Raw genomic sequence first — 18,331 nt, forward strand, 5'->3', positions numbered from 1 at the left:
TTCACGTTCTAACCTAAATGTTTTAGCTTCCCCTATACTATGACGAACACTTTGTCCATGACTCACTTCTGGAAGGAATCAGGTTCCCTATGGGTTATAAACCAAAGGTTCTTCAGAGAAGCCTGAAGGGTCCTCTTTCCTATTTTTGCCTAGTTTCTCTCTTCCAGTTTCCATTTATTCCCTCTCTTGGTAATGAAACAGCGTTTAATAGTTCTTGTTTTCCAGTTTTCTAGACAGATTTTAAAGGAAACACAGTTGAAAAAATTGGGGGGGGGATGTATTTTTAATATTTCTCACCAGTTAAAACAATTAGTTTTCTATGTTCAGCGTTTTAAAATGAATTTTCCAATGTATTCCTTCTTATCAATGAATAGTTTCTACATCAAAAACATGAAAGACATTGGTGTATGAAAGATCAGGGCCAGGGCACCAGGGTGGCTCAGTCAGTTGAGTGCCTGAATCTGGATTTCGGTTCAGGTCATGATATCAGGGTTGTGAGATCAAGCCCTGCATTTGGCTCTGTGCTGAGCATGGTGCCTGCTTCACATTCTCTCTCTCCCCCTTCCTCTCCCTCTGCCCTTCCCTTTCTACCACCTCTAGGCCAACTTTGCTAAAGAGCATGATTTTTCTGATAAAAGCTTTGATTTTGAAAGTTACAATATGAAATTGACTTTTTTCTTTTATCAGAATAAGCCCCTTGCTGTTATGAGAGTTCATGAGGTGTAGGTAGTTGATTAAGTAATTTGTTGAAATGTTATTGTTTTAACAGAGCTCTATTTGCAGACCCAGACAACAGGCTTCTGAATCATATTTTTGCAAATGAAAAACCTACTTGGGCATTTTGTAAATTCATCCATTATTGCTTACTACTTCTTTGGAAAAATGGGCTGAAAGCATTTTTAAAGGATTAAAGTTACACACATATATATCTACTATGGATATGTTTCTCTTAAAATGCATTTATAATAGTTGTCCAGTTAAAAAAAAAACAACTAGAAACATGGGGATAAATACTACCTCATTATCTGTCCTCCCAACCAACAAACAAAGCAGAACAAAACAAAAAACCCTTAAAAATACACAAAACTTTTGTTATTGTAAGAGGGAAGAATTTTATGAATGATTCAGAAAACTTCTAACCACAACTGTCCTGCTGGGCTGCTTATTCTGTCCACTTGATGGCATGAGTGGCATAAGAAATACCCCTGGGCCTTGCCCCTACCCTGCACAGCAGTGGCTGCCAACTCTGCTGCATATTAGGATTACCTTGGGAGCTTTCAAAACTGCCACCCAGACTGCATCTCATATCAATGAAAACAGGATCTCCGTTTCACTCATATGGGGAATATAAAAAATAATGAAAGGGATTATAAGGGGAAGGAGGGGAACTGAGTGGGAAAAATTAGAGAGGAAGACAAACCATGAGAGACTCCTAACTCTGGGAAACAAACAAAGGGTTGTGGTAGGGGAGGTGGGAGGGGGTGGGGGGGTGGGGATGGGGTGACTGGGTGTCCGGCACCAAGGAGGGCACTAGATGAGATGAGCACTGGTGTTATACTATATGTTGGCAAATCGAACTTAAATAAAAACAAATGAAAAACCAAACAAAACACCAGGATCTCCGGGGTAAGAGACCCAAACATCAGTATTTTTAAAGCTCCCCGTGTGATTCCAACTTGCAGTCACAGCAGAGAACCACTGCTGTAGATACACTCAACAATGTTTTGACTGAGAATTATTATAGCCTTCACAACACTTTTATAATTCGAATTTAGCTTAACCTTGTCTTTCATCCAAACCACAAAGAATCAAAACCTTTACTTTTGGTTCTTTATTTACTTGGTGGCAATTATATCTTGTGCCTCTTGGCTACAACAACTTACTTTAACAGTGTATTTAAAAAAAATACTGTACAATATGCCAAATTCATAAGATGCATATTTGCATATTGCCCAACACATTTACTGATAGGGGCATTGTTAGATCATCTTGCATAAAAGTTATAGAGCCAGGGCTTCCCCATGGGAAATACCTTTAATTCCCTGAAGTAAAGATTCGGGAAATGATGACAAGACTTTTTTAGTTGCCACGTGCATATAAAACGATAATGTCTACCACCAAGGAAATGGAGACTCCCAACATATAAATGTGAATTTCTCAAAGGTGCTCCTACAAATTTGAAATATTAGACACTGAAAAAGATAAATTCAATTGTGATTTATAATTTAAAAATTGATATAAAGGATGTTCAAAATTGAGCCGATTCTCCCCTCAATGGACATTTAGGTTGTTTCCAATTTTTCACTATTATAAAAATGATGTCATATATCTATGAATATTAACATGAAAAAAGCTTTACTTCATAGGGGAAAAATATGCAACTTTGAACAAATGTTCATCAAAACACTTGTTTCAGTGAACTGTTTACTAGTATTTGAGACATCTCCTCACCTGGGTTGAATTCCTGCAGGATGGACACTATTGATTCATATATGCTCTATAAATATTTGTTGAATGAAACAGAATTTTTTCCATTTCTAGAACATGCAAGACAATGATTAAGTTCCTGTTCTGTGAGAAAGTATACTCCGCTTCCCCCTGAGCTAAACTTTCAACCAGAAGATAGACAGGCAGACTTTTAAGGGAATAGGACTAGGGACAGATATTTTGAGTTGAAAGGTGGGGTTTACATCATATGGTTTCATTCCTTTTAGTAAAGTCAGAAGGACGGCCATTTATTAAATAAAGGAAGGGAGTGGAAAGTAAATGACTGAACACTTTGATAAAAAAGACAAAGTTCTATATACAGTATACTTAAAAGAATTTTGGAAGAGTTGTGAAGGTTTAGTTGACATGGTTGATGCTGGAGTCTCAGAAATCCCAAATGGTCATGATACAGTGCCCTGACTAATTTAAAGGTCTTTTATGCTAATGTAAAGCCAGAGGTAGGAAAACAGCAAGCTGTAGGGACACTGGGCATGGCAGTCCTTATGTCCTGATTCCTGTTTACACTGCTGCCCCATCTAAGAAGACCTGTGTACCTGGGGGATGTAGAAGAGGCCCAGCAGGTTTGCCACAGCCGTGGAGATGCCCGAGCCAGTTGCTCCCACCACAGCGATAGTAGAGGGGATATGCTCTGAGCAGTTGCAGAACTCGTCAAGGTTCAGAGAATCAATTTTATTCTGTGCCACAAAACTCAGAGTGGCCTCCAAGGCTTTAGAAACGGTGTTGCAAGTGTCAAATATTCTGTATCCCAGTGTCATGTTGGGAAGAAGGGCTGGGCTGCTGTTTATTTCCTCGATGGCAAATATCATTGCTTGTAACCAACGAAACCCGCGGAAATTGTACCTGGAAGAAAGAAGAAATGGAAGGAAATGGGAAGCTTTCTCATCAATCGCTTGAGGATGGGGACTGAGCAAGGCTGGGTTTGAATCATGGCTCTGTTACTCTTTGGTTTCGTGGTGTGTTCTTTGAGACTCAGATAATGGGGACAATGGTCAAGCATTGTAACATGGGGACAATGCTTACCTCATATGGTGGCTGTGAACCTGAGATAATTATGCAAAATTCTCAGCCTGGTGCCTTACATAGAAGGAGCAATGATAGCACAAAGGTTGTTATTAGAATAGAATGAATAATTTGTATCTGTTTCATCCAGCAAAGAGTTTGAAGTTGCTGATATGAAGTATTAAAAATAATACAGAGATTTTAAAAAAAGGATTAGGGAAAATATAAAGAAGATTAGGATTTTTAATAGGTGGGAGCCTAGAAGTAACTTCAGATTTGCAGAGTCACAAATTTAGATTATGACATGACTAGAGGTCAAAGGGGAAAGGGAAGTGATAGATCTCATCTTTGTAAACTAATGAACATTTGTAGGAAGGCTGTTTTTGGTGGTTATTTCGGGGTGGTGGAGTGATGGGTTTTATAAATGGGCTTTTGGTTTATTTATATAATCTGTTATAAAAAATGAGCGTGCATTGCTTTTCAAAGAACATTATTTTAAATAAATATCAAGCAGATTAAACAAAGAGAAGTAGGGTTAGTGACTTAGTTTTCACTCTCCCAGGATCTGGCTCAGAGCGAGGACTAGGTAAGTGTGTTGAATCAGTGTGTCAGTCCCCAAAGGGGGAAATGTAATAACTCCACAGGCTTTTTCTTTATGTGGTAGGTTACTTGAACTCAATGACAGGAGGTAAGGAATACAATTTGCTATACTCCACTCTATTGTGTAGGTTTTTAACTTTTAATGTGTTTTCTCTTAGTCATTTTCTTTATCCATCACTTTTTTGTTTAGCTATTTGTTTTAAGCCTGAAAAGTTAAGAGAGGTTATAGAATATTTCTTTACATAAAATACTTATCTGATTTTACTATCTTTCTTTAACATAACTTAAAATTATAGTATTTTGGGGCTTCTTGCTTGATCTTAGGAATATACGTAGCACATGTGCAATTCTGTTCAGTAGGGCACCTGTCCACATGGGATGTGTGAGGGGATATAATTAGCCTAACTGAAATTCTGTACTTAGTTTTCTGTATTCATGAGAAAAATGTAAAAATGTTATCTAATTTTCCAAATTCGAACATGAACGGAAATCGTTTTGTTGGAGCAATTAGTTTTCATTTTCATTTTCCAGCAATCAAGAAGAGCAGAAAAAGTGCCGGATCCCTTCCGAATGTTGCAAGTCTCAGAGAGAAAGTGGTATTTTCTCTTAGAAGTTGGGTAAAGACTTGGGGTACAGTCATGGTCTCTGATATCTTTGTGAAAGGAGGTGATACATGGTCCATTCTACTCTGCAGAAGTCAGATCTTGTTTGATGGAATTGTGCCTAATTCTAGATGCCATATTCTAGGAGAGTCGTGATAAATTAGGGAGCATTAGATGAAGGGCGATGAGAATGGTGAAGTGTCTGGAAATCATGTCATGAAGTAATTGTTCAGAAAACCAAGACTCAGGCCTGGAAAATAAGTGATTCAATGGGACATGTTAGCTGTCTTCCAATGGCTGAAGAGAGAGTTCAGTGAGAGACTTAGATTAATTCTGTGTTTTCTCCATTGGTGTTAGGTGTATTCTGTTTTGGGTAGGAGGATTTTGGCCTTTTAGAAGACGGACCTCCAAAATATTGTGGGTTGCATTTTGAAGGTGCATGGGTTATGCCAACCACTGAGGTTTCTTTCGACCCTAAAATCCTTTTTTTTTGGAAAAAATGAGAGTGAGGCAGCCAACACTCAGGCATTACTGACCATCAGAGCACTTAAGGTAAATGGGAGATTTTACTACTCAGATTTGCAAGACCTAAAACAAATTTCCTTCTAGGTACTTAGTCTTTCATTAGGCAACACCGCTGCCAGGTGAACAATGATGATTCAGTTACCATGTGACCAGACACATACTCCCAATAGGCCATGGATTCTTCTACTCAGTATCTTTGACATTTTACTTTTTGAAAAATTTCTTTTAAAAAGAGGAGTAGAATAATTTCAGCATGACTACCAATCACCATTTTTGAAAAGAGAGAACCAATTTTTTTTTTTTTTTTTTGAGAGAGAACCAACTTTGAATAAATTACTTTGGGTTTGGTAGAGTTTTTCTACAACCACCAGAAGACAAGAGACCCTATGACTTGGGTCCTTTCCTTACCTGATACATTCCACAGACTCCGGCCTTGACTTTAGATCTTGATCTTTGGCTGCTACTCCAAAATGAATAGGAAAGAGCCCCCCAAGGATAATGTCCCCTTTCTTCTGGGCTCGTTGGTCAGGCCCATAGGCAGAAGTGCACCAGGTGATTGCCAAGAGGATCAAAGAGCAGCTGTGAAATGCCATAGTGATGCCTTCTCTCTTAGGGGGAGAGACAAGAGTGCTGGTGGTTTGGGGGTTGCTGGAACTTTCCCCCTTAGTGCAGTTCACTTCCTATAGTGGGGGCACATGTCTACAGAATGATTAATAACAGAATGGAAGCTGTGATGTTTGAATATCCATTTTTGCCTTTGCCATCGTAGACTAGTAAGGTGGGTGGTCCTTGAGTCTTTAGAAGCCACATTGTGGAAAGAGTGTCTGTGATGCTTTCTAAAAGAAAAGAGAGACAAAATGAATGAATTCAGCTAAGCCTAAGTCCCATCTTGTTATGATGACTGCATGCAACTGACATGGCTTAGAATTTCCATTTAGAGAGGCTGAGGAGTAGCAAGAGGGGAAGCCATGACTTAGAGTCTCATTTTTATAGCACTTCATATAAGATACAGAAAACTTTACTTGCCCATATTGGAGAAGGACTGTGTTCAGTCGTGAGGCCACATTTTAAAGAGGTCATTGGTAAGCTAAGGCCTCTACTGATGCTGTTGTTGGATTTTAATCCATTCATTCTTCTGTGTGAATAATGCACAGAATTTTCTTAGTAGAAGCAGTTCCTTGCATTATTATAATATAAATGACATTTTATTCAGCACTTATGTTCTTACAGAAATACAGAATGAGTCATATTTAAGTTTAAATCTGGCTTTAAATCAATCAAAAATGTCAAAAAAGGCCACCTAATCTATATTCGTCCCTTTTTTGTACCTTCTTATCACAGATCTCTGGCTTCAGTTTATAATATGACACTCTATAAACCTTTGAGGAATAGTTCTTATAAAGGATGCAGATAAATCAAAGGTCAGATTATGTTTAAAAGTTTCAACAGCTGGATCTAAGGAAAAGTCCTTCTGCTTTAGCACAATTATCCTAGTGGGAAATCTTTGTTCTTCTCACTCTACACCCTCTCACCCATTCTCTGGGTCAAGGTCAAATGTTGGGTAACCATACAGCTTCTCCTAAGGTTCAGGGCCAGCACTGAACTGTCATCTGGCCATCTCCACCTGGATGTCCCACACGTGCTTCCAACTTGACAAGCTCTAAACTCACCTTCCTGCCAAACTTGTTGCTACTTCCTTGTTTTTTAATGTCAGCAAATGAAGTACCATTTACAAAGACACAAAATAAGGAGTTATCCTAGACTCCTCTCTCTTCCTATCATTGCCTTTCATATTCAAACAATCACCAAGTCCGGTAGACTCTGCTTCCTAAATTTCTAGAATCCATCTTCTCCTTTCCTTTTCTGAGGCCATCTTAAGTCTGCCAGCATTTCATATCTGGATTTCTGCAACTATTGCCTAATAGGCATTCCTGTCCTCAGTTTTATCCCTTTGCAGTCTATCTTTGCAAATCTTAGGATGCCATGAAACACCTGGTTTGGAGCACAGGCTCTGATGTTAAACCTGGCTTTAAATCATAGTCTCACTGTTTTCTAACATATGACTTAGGTAAAGTCATTTTTCTGTGATCTCAATAAAATAATGCATGGAGAGATCTTAACATAGTGTAACTAGTAAACTCCCAGAAAATGCTAGCCACAATCCAACTTTACTCTTGGTGGTCTTCTCTTTGAACTTCACACTCCAGTTATACCAAAATTCCACCAGTTCCTCAAGTACACCAGGCCTTTGTAAAATCCCAGACCACACACATGCTTTTCTCCCTCCTTGGTCCCTCTGGCCCAAACTTTGCTTGAAACACATCTACTTATCTTTCAGTTTTTAGATGCTCATGACTGTGGGTATAGCTTGGCAAACTGGGGCTTCTGTGTGAATGGAGAAAAGAACTCCTATGGGCCAGACAGAGCCCTGCACTAAGGCATCCAGCTTGGGAGTGAGGCACAGTTTGGATTTCCACCCATACTAATCCCTCATTGTGCAGTGAGTAACTTGCAGGACTCTTCAAGGAGGCCTTCCCTGGACCCTCAGACTAGGCAGGTCCACCTATTATAATCTTTTACATCTTGGATCTTGGAGTTCTCCTGTTGGGAGATTTTTCATATTTTATTATGATTATATGCATAAATGTCTGATTCCAGAGCCCAAACCCTTAATCATTGTTACATGCTGTTTCTTGCCCTGTAGGAACCCCACCTTCTCCAACAATCATTCTAGCAGAGGATACTGGGACCCACGTGGAAGGAGTACCCCCACAGACACTCAACATTCATGGAATTGTCTCTAATAATGTCTGACCATTCATGACCTCAGGTCTGAACATCCATGATCCATCCAGAACTACCCTGGAGTAGTTCTCTGACTCTAGTTCTGCATTTAGATTTTTGGTTTCATTTCTTGGATCTTGGTCATGCATTCATTCACACATTTAATAAGTACATGTTCCCTGCATATTATTGAACCAGGCATTTAGCATTTGTTGTGTCAGGTCCTTTATACATCCAGTGTTTTTTTAAATTTCACAACTGCAGTACCAACTCCACTTTCCAGGTGGGGAATAGATTCTCCATATATTCAGCTTACTCAAGTGAGAAATTCTGGCACTTGAATTAAGAATGCCTCAAGAACTCAGAATTTTAAGAAGTCCCGAGTAGGGTACTGAATTAGGAGAGGGAACATTATGACTGGTTAAGGTAGGTCACTAAGACCTGTTAAATTTTTCCTGTCAAAGATTAACTACTTGGAGAAGTTTATTAACTTCATTAGTCCATTCAAGAGAAAATTCATGGCAAGAAGTAATAGATCAAGGAGAGATTTCAGGTCAATTTGCAGCAGTTAACTCCACCAGTTTAATGCAGTCTCCAAACCACCCTTTTTAGCCCAATTACGAGGGCCTAATTTGCTTTAAAGCTGAATCATTCTCGATCCTCTCTCTCTCTTTCCTCCAATATCCAATCACTTTGTCCTGCTGAATCTACCATCTCTCTCCACCCTGCCTTCTCCTTTTGATTGCTGTTGCCACCGCCTTACCCAGACTCCCACTGCCTCCCTGTTTCCTTATTGCAAAAGCTTTCTTTTCCTTCTACCTCACTCATGCTGTCATTGATAAGGACTATCAGGGCAGTACCAAGTGTGATCATAGCACAGTGGATTAACAATTGGAGTTCATCAATGTGACCTCAGCTTGCAGTAATGAGAATACAAAAGTTCTTGAATAATCACTAACACTTCAGTTGCAGTATCTGCAGTAGAGACATCTGATCGTATCCCTCATGTCTGTATTCCTTGTATGCCACACTAAAATCATTTTTAGCTGGGCATGTGGTTATCCAAAATGAAAGCCTCCACCCCAACTTCCTTTATAATCATGTGTGGTCAATGGGATGTAAGCTGAAGTGCCTGTGACAGCCTCCAAGAAACTGCTTAAGAGTTAGTGTTTATCCTTTGTCCCTTCATCCCTCTACCTTCATTCTGCTGCATGGAGGTATATGTGGCAGGTGGAGCCCATCTTGAACCCTGCACCATATCTTAGGGAATGATGGTACCATGACCTGATGATTTCATGGAGCAGAACCTCCGTATCAGACTGTTTCTGGGCTCTTACACGAAAGATAAAAAAGCTTCTAGCAGTTTAAGTCATTATTATATTTCGTCTTACTGTAGCTATATCAAGTATCTATCCAAAAGTCACAAGTAAACTCATTTGTTTTCCTTACTATAAGTTCATTTCATTTAAATCATATATAATCATGTTTGTCCTCCTGCAAAAAAGTATTGTAAACACAAGCTAAAGCTAGTATTTGTTCTTTATCTCAATGGCAGATATATTTGGAAGAAGAAATGACCCGTGTACCAGCTGGTTTTATGTTTAGAAAGCCCTTGAAATCATGAGGAGTGTTTTAGTACTAACAGATGACCGATCACTGAGTTCCTTCCTAATCCAAGAGATGTGGGATGGCAGGTCAGGGCAGACTGGTCTATGGCTCCATAGGTTAATTAATTTGCAAATTCATCTGCAATCATTTGTTCATCCAAAAACATTCATTGAGCTCCCCATATGTGTTAGACACTAGGGAGTGCAAGGTACCCAGGAGAGAAAGTTGAGATTGCTGCCTCCAAGATGCTCATGGTTTAAAAGGAGACAGAGATATGTATTCTAAGTAGAATGATGCAAGTGCTAGAAGGAGGCATGAAGTAGGTGTTGAGAGAGTACAGGAGGAAATACTGCCAGGAGAATTAATTCAAAGTGGGGACCACATGATGTGATGAGCACTGGGTGTTATACTATATGCTGGCAAAATGAATTTAAATAAAAGAAAAACAAGCAATATATTTGTACCTAAAACAGGAAGGAAAAAAATAATTATGTCTGTATAAAAACCCCCCAACAAAGTGGGGACCAGAAGCTTCCTGAGGGTATGGCTTGTCTCTTCTCATCACTGTAGCTTGGCACCCAGCACAATGCCTAGAACTTAGTATGTGCTCCACAAGTATCTGCTGAATGAATGAATGAAGCATGACCAGTAAAAACCAGGGGCTTTTTTGGGCAACTGTAGGAGAAAACAGAAAAGGGGTCATCCCACAAGACCAAAGGTTCCTGAGGGGAGGGTCTTCATCCTGATTAAAGTTGCATTCCCAGCACTGAACATGGAACCTGGTACTGAAAGGCGCTCAATATCTGCTGAACTTGCATTTGTCCCAAATGTTCCAGAGTCGAGGGTGAATTACCAGAGGATAGAAGGGCGAGATTAGAAGGCAACATTGCCACATTTCAATTTCCATCAAAGTAAAAACCACCCTGGCTCTTGCCCCTTGGCTTTAACATTTCCAGAAATTGTGTAACTCTAGAGAAGAATGATTTTACCTACATTTCAACTAGAGAAAACTGAAGCATAGATCTTCTGAACATAGGACCACTCAGTTAAAAAACAAAAACAAAGACCCAACAAAAACCAAAAACCAAAAACCAAAACACTCAGTAAATACGAGGCATGGCAAGCTCAAAAACTGCAATTTCTTGATCCGTAGGCTGCAGAAATAAAAATTCTAGGTTGCCTAGAAAAAAGGCGGTTATGAAACCAAAATTGATTTCCAGTAGAAATCATCTATCTACATAGAGTGAGTACATTGATTTGTCTGTGATTTATTATACTATAATCTTTGTCCTCTTTTGTCATACTGATCATAAAGACAACTAACAATAAGGCCTGAAGCCACCGTGGCAGAAAGGTGAAATGTGTATATTTTAATGAGGGTGACTAGGGAAAAACCTGAGAAAGTTCAACCAATAATCACAAAATCCGTGTACCTGGCTCTGGTTACAGCTTTCTTTACCTCTTGCTGAGGACACATCCACAATGTGGGTTTTTATGCACACCTGGTGTGCATTTGCTCAAGAATTAAGGACATCTTATCTGCCATCATTAATGTGACCATTCCCAGTTCTGTGTCAGACTTCATTCCTTCTGTGTTAAAGCAAGGGACATCTTGCTTTAAAATGAGGGCTCTCTTTCAGCACTGGGGGAACACAAACTCCAGAGTCACACTCGGCTGCCTCCCTCCAGCCCTGCCTGCTGTTCCCCCCGCCAGCTGCACAGTTTTTACCCTCCATCTCCCTGACAACAGGTGTGACTTTTGGAGAGTCCATGCCTCATTTAGCCCTGGTAATGGCTTAATTGAGTCGGAAAAATGCAAGGACAGGAGCGTGATAAAAACCAGCTGAGCTGGGTTCCTGTTAGGCATTGGAAAAAGCTATCAAGGAAGGGAGGAGAAAAGATGAACGAGAGTGGGGAGGAGCAGCAGGGGGAGTCAAGCAAAATGGGGAGAAAGAGCCAACACAAGGCAAATAAAGGAGGTAAGTAGGAGAGGAAATGAACATTCATTCCTGTTTACCATGAGCTCCTTGACAACATGGCCTGGTCTGTCCCGTGGCCTGGTTCTTGGCCCAGAACCCAGGGGGGGGCTCCATAAATGATTACGTGAATGAACATATACATGGGCTCCCCACATCACAATAAACCATCTTAGGAGTTTGTGAAGCTACCTCAAGAAGGAAAAAAAAGAGAAGAAAGAAGTAGAATGAGGATTGAGGGAAGGTGAAAATTTCAGGGTTGAAAAATGAGGAGAAATGCTCATTCTCTGCTGTAGAATCTTTTTTCTTTTATTTAAAGATTTTATTTAGGGAGAGAGGCAGAGACAAAGGCAGAGGGAGAAGCAGCTCCCCACGGGGGAGCTCCATATGGGACTCAATGGATCCCAGGACCAGGGATCACACCCTGAGTCCAAGGCAGACGCTCAACCGCTGAGCTGCCCAGGCACCCCTCTCTGCCACAGAACCTTATGGGTTGAAATGTGTGCTGGCTTTGGGCTTGAACATTGCCTGGCTTCCACAACAGGATGGAGCAAGTTCCTGGGGACATAGGCCACGAATTAAGAAATTTCTTGTCCTGAAATGATTCCCTTCATGCCTTATGTAAGCTCTGCTGATGGATGTGTGGACACCTATGGACTTTTTTTTTTTTTTAAGGTTTTATTTATTTATTCATCAGAGACACAGGCAGAGGGAGAAGCAGGCTCCACGCAGGAAGCCGGATGTGGGACTCGATCCCGGGACCCTGGGATCATGCCCTGAGCCAAAGGCAGACGCTCAACTGCTGAGCCACCCAGGCGTCCCGACACCTATGGACTTAATGAAATGGTTCAGGTGAAAAGCAAAGAGACGCAGCTCCTGTTTTTATAAAGAAAAATGCCAGAGCTTCAAGGGCTACATGAAAAATTAATTCTGTAGAATAATGTCTTGGTATTACCTTTCCATACTGTAAGGAGCCCTGATTAGCCAGGGTGGTGTTTTTCAGTCTGGGGTCCCAAGATGTGCTACTACAGTCTCCTCGGGTAAAATAAGTTTGGGAATTGATGTACATTTGCCTCCCAAAGTCTCTGAGAAGTCCTGCATTGATGGTCACTATAACCCACTCATCCCCAAATTTATTTCCGCATGGGACTCTTGCTAACAAATGCTGTGAAACACAGGCTTGGGAGGGTTAACCTCGTGGAAAGCATTAAGTCCTTCACCGAAGCCTCCCCAAGTCTCTCTGGATGCATTTTTGAATGGGGAGGTATGTCCGTCCCCCACTGGGCATAGCGTTTCTTGTAATCCCAGGAATGAAATCCCAAAGGGTAGGATTGGAAAGAAGGAAGGACTGAGGAGGTGGGGGTAGCTGATGCTGACGCAGACTGCGTTCATTCTCTGATCTTGGGCATCTATGTTCTGCTCCCCTCTCCTGCAGGATGTTTGCGTGGGACTCAGAAAGCTTCTACACCAAGCTTTCCTCCCTGCCACTTGCAGCAACTCTGGCCTAGAGTAGTGTTCCCCTGGAAGGACCTTTGGAACATGCAGTGGTGTACTGGTAACCGGGCTCTCTGGAGGCAAAAATAAAATAGAGAAAGAGAAAAGGGAAAAAAAATAAGGAAAGAAAAAATGGCCTGCTTTGTAGTGTTTGCCGAATATTCCCACTATGGCAGATTTCAAGCTACCAACTTGCAAAAATCCTTGCTATTGAACCCTTGGTTCTCACGGGCTGGTTAGAAGCAGTCTGTTGAGACACACTGCTGGGACCCAGCTCTAAGCAAATGGAAATGCTGGTCTTTGGAAAAACTGGCCCCAATTGTTTTAGGGACATTGTGAATTTCTCTTTCCTCTGTTTCCTTCTCCGCTCTGACTGGTAGGAAGCTGAAACCAAATTTGAGGCCCAGCTCTAGATAATATAGAAACCAAAGTGCATGTGTGTGTTCTAACATTACTTAGTGTATCTCTTTTTCTTCCTATGCTTATTTCTCCCCTGTTTCGTCATCCTATTAAATCTTTCATTTTTATAAGCAATGCTAGGGATAGAAACACAAAACCAAACACCTCTCTGGGGTTTTGCTGTGGGGAGTAAGAAGTGTCCCCAGATAAAACTCCCTCTGCAGTTAGGAGGAAGGGGCCTGGGAAAGCCATTCTTGCCTCAGTAACTGAATGGGTAGATTTAAATGGATTGTTTGGGGAGACCAGGTCATTAATCGAAAATATAGAATTGTAGAGGTAGAAGGCACCTGAGAAGCAGAACTAGTTCACACTGAAACCTTTTGACACAACAATGTTTGGATCATGGTGGCCATTTTTATCAGGTGTGTAGGCCCTGGAATTCTGAAGTCATGGAAACAAACTGTGAGATTCAGCAATGAAAGGGAAGGGAAATCATTTTCTTCCCCCTCCCACCCCCTCACCCCCCCAATTTGTCAGTGTGTCTTAGTAGGAGCATTTTAGGTTTATAGGAGACTAAACTTACTTTCATTTTCAGCATAAAACCTATTATGGGAATTCCTGGAGTTTTAACTGGCCCTTAGGTGCACAGAGTTGGATTAATCAGAATCCTTGGTTGGTGATACATCCTCACCATTGGTCGCTGCCTGCCCTATTTTTACTTATTAAGTTATTTATCTTTTATTTATTAAATTTTTTTCTCTTCATGTATCTTTCCCATTATCCTAGCAAAGTTTTGCACTTTTTCTCTTCAAATTTTACGAGTTCTTCATATATTATGTATATTAGCCCTTAAACTGTGATATATGCTACAAATATCTTCATCTAATTTGGTGGTTCTTTTTTTTTTTTTCTTTAATTTGGTGGTTCTTTGATTTTATTTTACCATGCAACTTAAAAAAAAATTTTTATGTAGTCAGATTTATGAATTATTTCCCTTATTGCCCCTGGATTTTGAGTTAATGTTAGAAAACTTTTCCCTACACTGAGTTTATGAGGAGCTCACTGTATTTCTTTCCACTCTATTAACTTATTTTCTTTTTTTATTTTACTTTTAGTTTCCTGGTCAGTGTAAACAGTTTATTTTTGTGTATGGTATGAGATATGGATCTGATTTTACTTTGTTTTCAAGTGGCTGCCTAGTTGTGCCAGCAACATTTATCAAAAAGCTTATCTTAAAATAATGAATTAAATAGCCCATCTTTGCTTCTGTGGTTTAGGATGCCACCTTTATCTATTCTATTCTTGTCTGTACAGCTATTTTTATGGCAGTGGTATTTTTATGGCAGTGGCAGTAGCACCCTGTTTTTGTGTTTTGTAATTTTTTTTACGTAGGCTTCATGCTGGGCTACAACAAGGGGCTTGAACTCACGACCCTGAGATCAAGACTGAAGCTGAGATCAAGATTTGGACTCTTAACCAACCAAGCCATGCACGTGCCTCAGTAGCACCCTGTTTTAATTATGGGGACTCCTAGTATAGGTTAGTACCTGGTAGGACTAGTCTACTTTTAGAGTTTTTATTTCTTTGTGTGTTCCAGGCTATTCTTACATAATTGTTTTTCCTTATAACTTTGGCATCAACTTGTCCAGCTCCATAAAACAAGCTTGTAGATATTTTTATTGGGATTGTGTTATATTGATATCTTTATGGTGTTGTCTTATTCAAGTACTTCAAGGATGCCTTTCCTTTTGTTTCAAGTCTAATTTCATGTCTTTGAAGAGTGTTTTCTCTCATTGGTTTTGTATGTTGTTAAGTTTTTTTCCTAAGTATTTAATTACTTTTGTTGCTATTATTGAGGCTTTCTTTACCATTATGTCCTCTAGCTGATTATTATTTGTGTTTATGAAAGCTATTGATTTTTGTATGCTAATTATATCTGCTGATGTTTTACTGAGTTCTTTTATTATTTAAATTACTTCCATTGTTCACTGATTCTCTTGCATTGTCTGAAGATATTTTTACTTTTTTATTGAGATAGATTGACATCTAACATCATATTAGTTTCAGATGCACAATGAAATGGTTGATATTTGTATGTATTGTGAAATGATCACCACAATAAGTTTAGATCCATCACCATACATGGTTATAAATTTGTTTTCTTGTGATGAGAACTTGTAAAATCAACTCTTTTAACAACTTTCAAATATACAATACATATTATTAACTATAGAGTCCCCATGTTGTACATTACATCTGATGACTTATTTTGTAACTAGAAGTTTGTACCTTTTGACCACATTCACTTTCTTTATTTCGAAGTTATTTTTAATAACGAATAAGCATCCTAGAGAACATTAGTAGTACCCTACCTGTAGGTTCCCCTCTTGCATTCTGTGCTCCTATCTCTCCCACCAAAGAAACCATCATCCTGAACCATATGTTCATCATCTCTGTTTTCCTCTCCACCCCCTCCAAACCCTGCTTTAAAAATTCTCCTTAAATCGTAATAAAGACTGGGAAGATACACATCAAAATGTTGAGTGATTTGTTCTCAGTGATAGAATATAGGTTTCTTCCCTGTTTTGTGTTTTGGTTTTGAAACTTAAAAAAAATGTATGATTTTTTAAATCAGTAAAGACATGACCATAAAATGTTATTTAAAAGGATGGCCCTGTAAATAGACATAAATTGGACATAAACATTAAACATGAAGGAAAAACATTGCAAAATGATTTTACTATCTAGTCATACTATATATACTTTTTTTTAAAATATTTATTTATTCATGAGAGACACAGAGAGTCAGAGACACAGGCAGAGGGAGAAGCAGGCTCTCTGCAGAGAGCCTGATGTGGGACTCGATCCTGGGACTCCAGGATCACGCCCTAGGCCAAAGGCAGGCTCTAAACGGCTGAGCCACCTAGGGATCCCCAAAAAAGTTTTTCAAACGGTTGTAACCAGTTTATCTTCCCATCAGCAGTATATGAGAATTTCCACTGAATTTCTTGTTTTCCTTTTATATGGTTATGTTGTATTTACCTGTATTCCTAAGAAGCATTAAAATTTTTTAAAGTTGTTTTAAACATTATAAAGGGGCATCATGCTACACGTAATCTTCTGAGACTTACTTTTTTCACTTAATATTATATTAATAAGATTTATCTATATTTTTATGTTACTACAGTTCATTATTTTGACTGCCGTATAATAGCCCACTGTGTGACTACATAATTTATTCATGCATCTTCCCACTGATGGGTAGTCGGGCTGTTTCAATGCTATGGCAATGGCAATTCTTTCCTTCAGGTTTGCTCCAGGTCTGTGCAGGCAACACAAAAGAGTTCTATGAAATGCCTGACTGTTCTTAGTTTCTTGCAAGATCCAAGGCCAAAAATGACATACCTCCACCATCCTATTTTAAAGAATATTTTTCTTTAAAGTTAACCAAAATCACATATATTTTAAAAATCAGGGCCATTTCCTTTTGCTTCCTTTTTCACTGCAGCAAAAGACCAGAAGCAGTAAACTCTTAATTCATTGAAAGGTACAATAGAATTGCCTTCCTTTTTTTCCAGGCTTAACAACCCAAATTTCTTCCAAACCTTTCTGCTTAAGGACAATTTCATATTTTTCTAGAGATAAATGTTAATATCCCGTGAACTTTTTCTAACTTCTTCATGTCATTTTTTAGAGTACACTAACAAAAATGGGACCATGCTTGAGACCGACCTGAGGTTGAGAGGCATTGTGTCCTGGTGCCTTTGTGACAGATCTCAGGGCATATTTGTTGCCTTTTGTCCACACACTGTAATTTGGCTGACTCACATCAACATTCTGGTCACCTAGGTTCTCCTTATTTTTCTAATATAACACTTGCTTTCACAGTCCTTTCAAAACCTGTATTTCTATTAAAAAAAAAAAAAAACTCCAGATATATCACATTGCATTTGTTCAAACTGAATTTTATTTCTGAAGAACTATCACCCCCTGTTAAATTCATTTTGAATTTTGTTCCCATGTTTGAAGGACCATGTCCCTCTGACAAGAAATGTACTTGTTGGCCTCTCCAACTTTGTACTTGTTGGAGAACCATGAATTATCATTTAAAAAATAAGTCCTGAAAGAGGCTATGTTCAGTTGCCCCTATGAGAAGACTCTCCACTGGGCACTTGCAGCCATTCTGGAGGAAGACTGTCTCAAAGAATGGTAAATCTTCCCCAAATAAATCCATGTTGGTTTCCATGAGCCTGACTTTGAAGCTGGATTATCCAACATACCTTTACACATGGTGGAAACCCATCCAACTGATTTCTTGCAATATGGTAAATCTCAAGCAGAAATGTAATGCTATTGAATAGTTTTATATCTCTCAGGCACTGGGCTGGGTGTAGGGCAGTGGGTCTTAAAGTCAAGTTCCTGGTCTATCACCAAGAGCAACATCAACACCTGGGAACTTGTTAGAAATATAAATTCCTGCATCCCACCCTGACCTGCTGAGTTAGATACTCTAGGGGTGGCTGGAGTCCAGCAATCTGGTTTTAACAAGCCCTGTATCTAACGTATCCTCAAGTTTGGGAATTGCTGCTAGACTATCTTAACAATCCTTTTTTATCTGCATTGGCAAAGGCTAGTAGTCTATTCTTAGCTCTGAAAAATCTAGTTCCTAAGAGTAATTTTTTTTTCCTAAGAATAATTTCAAGATGAACTTTTTCCCCCAACACTATAGCTCCCCCCCCCCAAGCATAACCTCGCAAAGCAAAAATGCATTGGAGCACATACACAATGGTTTCCTGTCAATATCAATTTATTCTTTTCGTTTCTCTGAAATTTTTC

At 39.4% G+C, this 18,331-nt stretch overlaps 1 protein-coding gene across 8 annotated transcripts in view; it reads right to left on the bottom strand.

Annotated features, from left to right (window-relative positions):
* The window catches only part of CASR (calcium sensing receptor), a 91,856-nt gene that overhangs the window by 20,804 nt on the left and 52,721 nt on the right, over positions 1-18,331 (bottom strand). For all 8 annotated transcript variants that reach the window (XM_077884022.1, XM_077884018.1, XM_077884014.1 and 5 more), the window contains 2 exons: positions 5,643-6,070; positions 3,042-3,348 (listed from right to left, as the gene is read on the bottom strand). In XM_077884022.1, coding sequence (XP_077740148.1) covers positions 3,042-3,348; positions 5,643-5,827 — 492 coding nt within the window. In that variant the 5' untranslated portion in view covers positions 5,828-6,070. The remainder of the gene's footprint in view (positions 1-3,041; positions 3,349-5,642; positions 6,071-18,331) is intronic.

Source organism: Canis aureus, chromosome 35 (assembly GCF_053574225.1).
Source record: "Canis aureus isolate CA01 chromosome 35, VMU_Caureus_v.1.0, whole genome shotgun sequence".
Classification (NCBI taxonomy): Eukaryota; Metazoa; Chordata; class Mammalia; order Carnivora; family Canidae; genus Canis; species Canis aureus.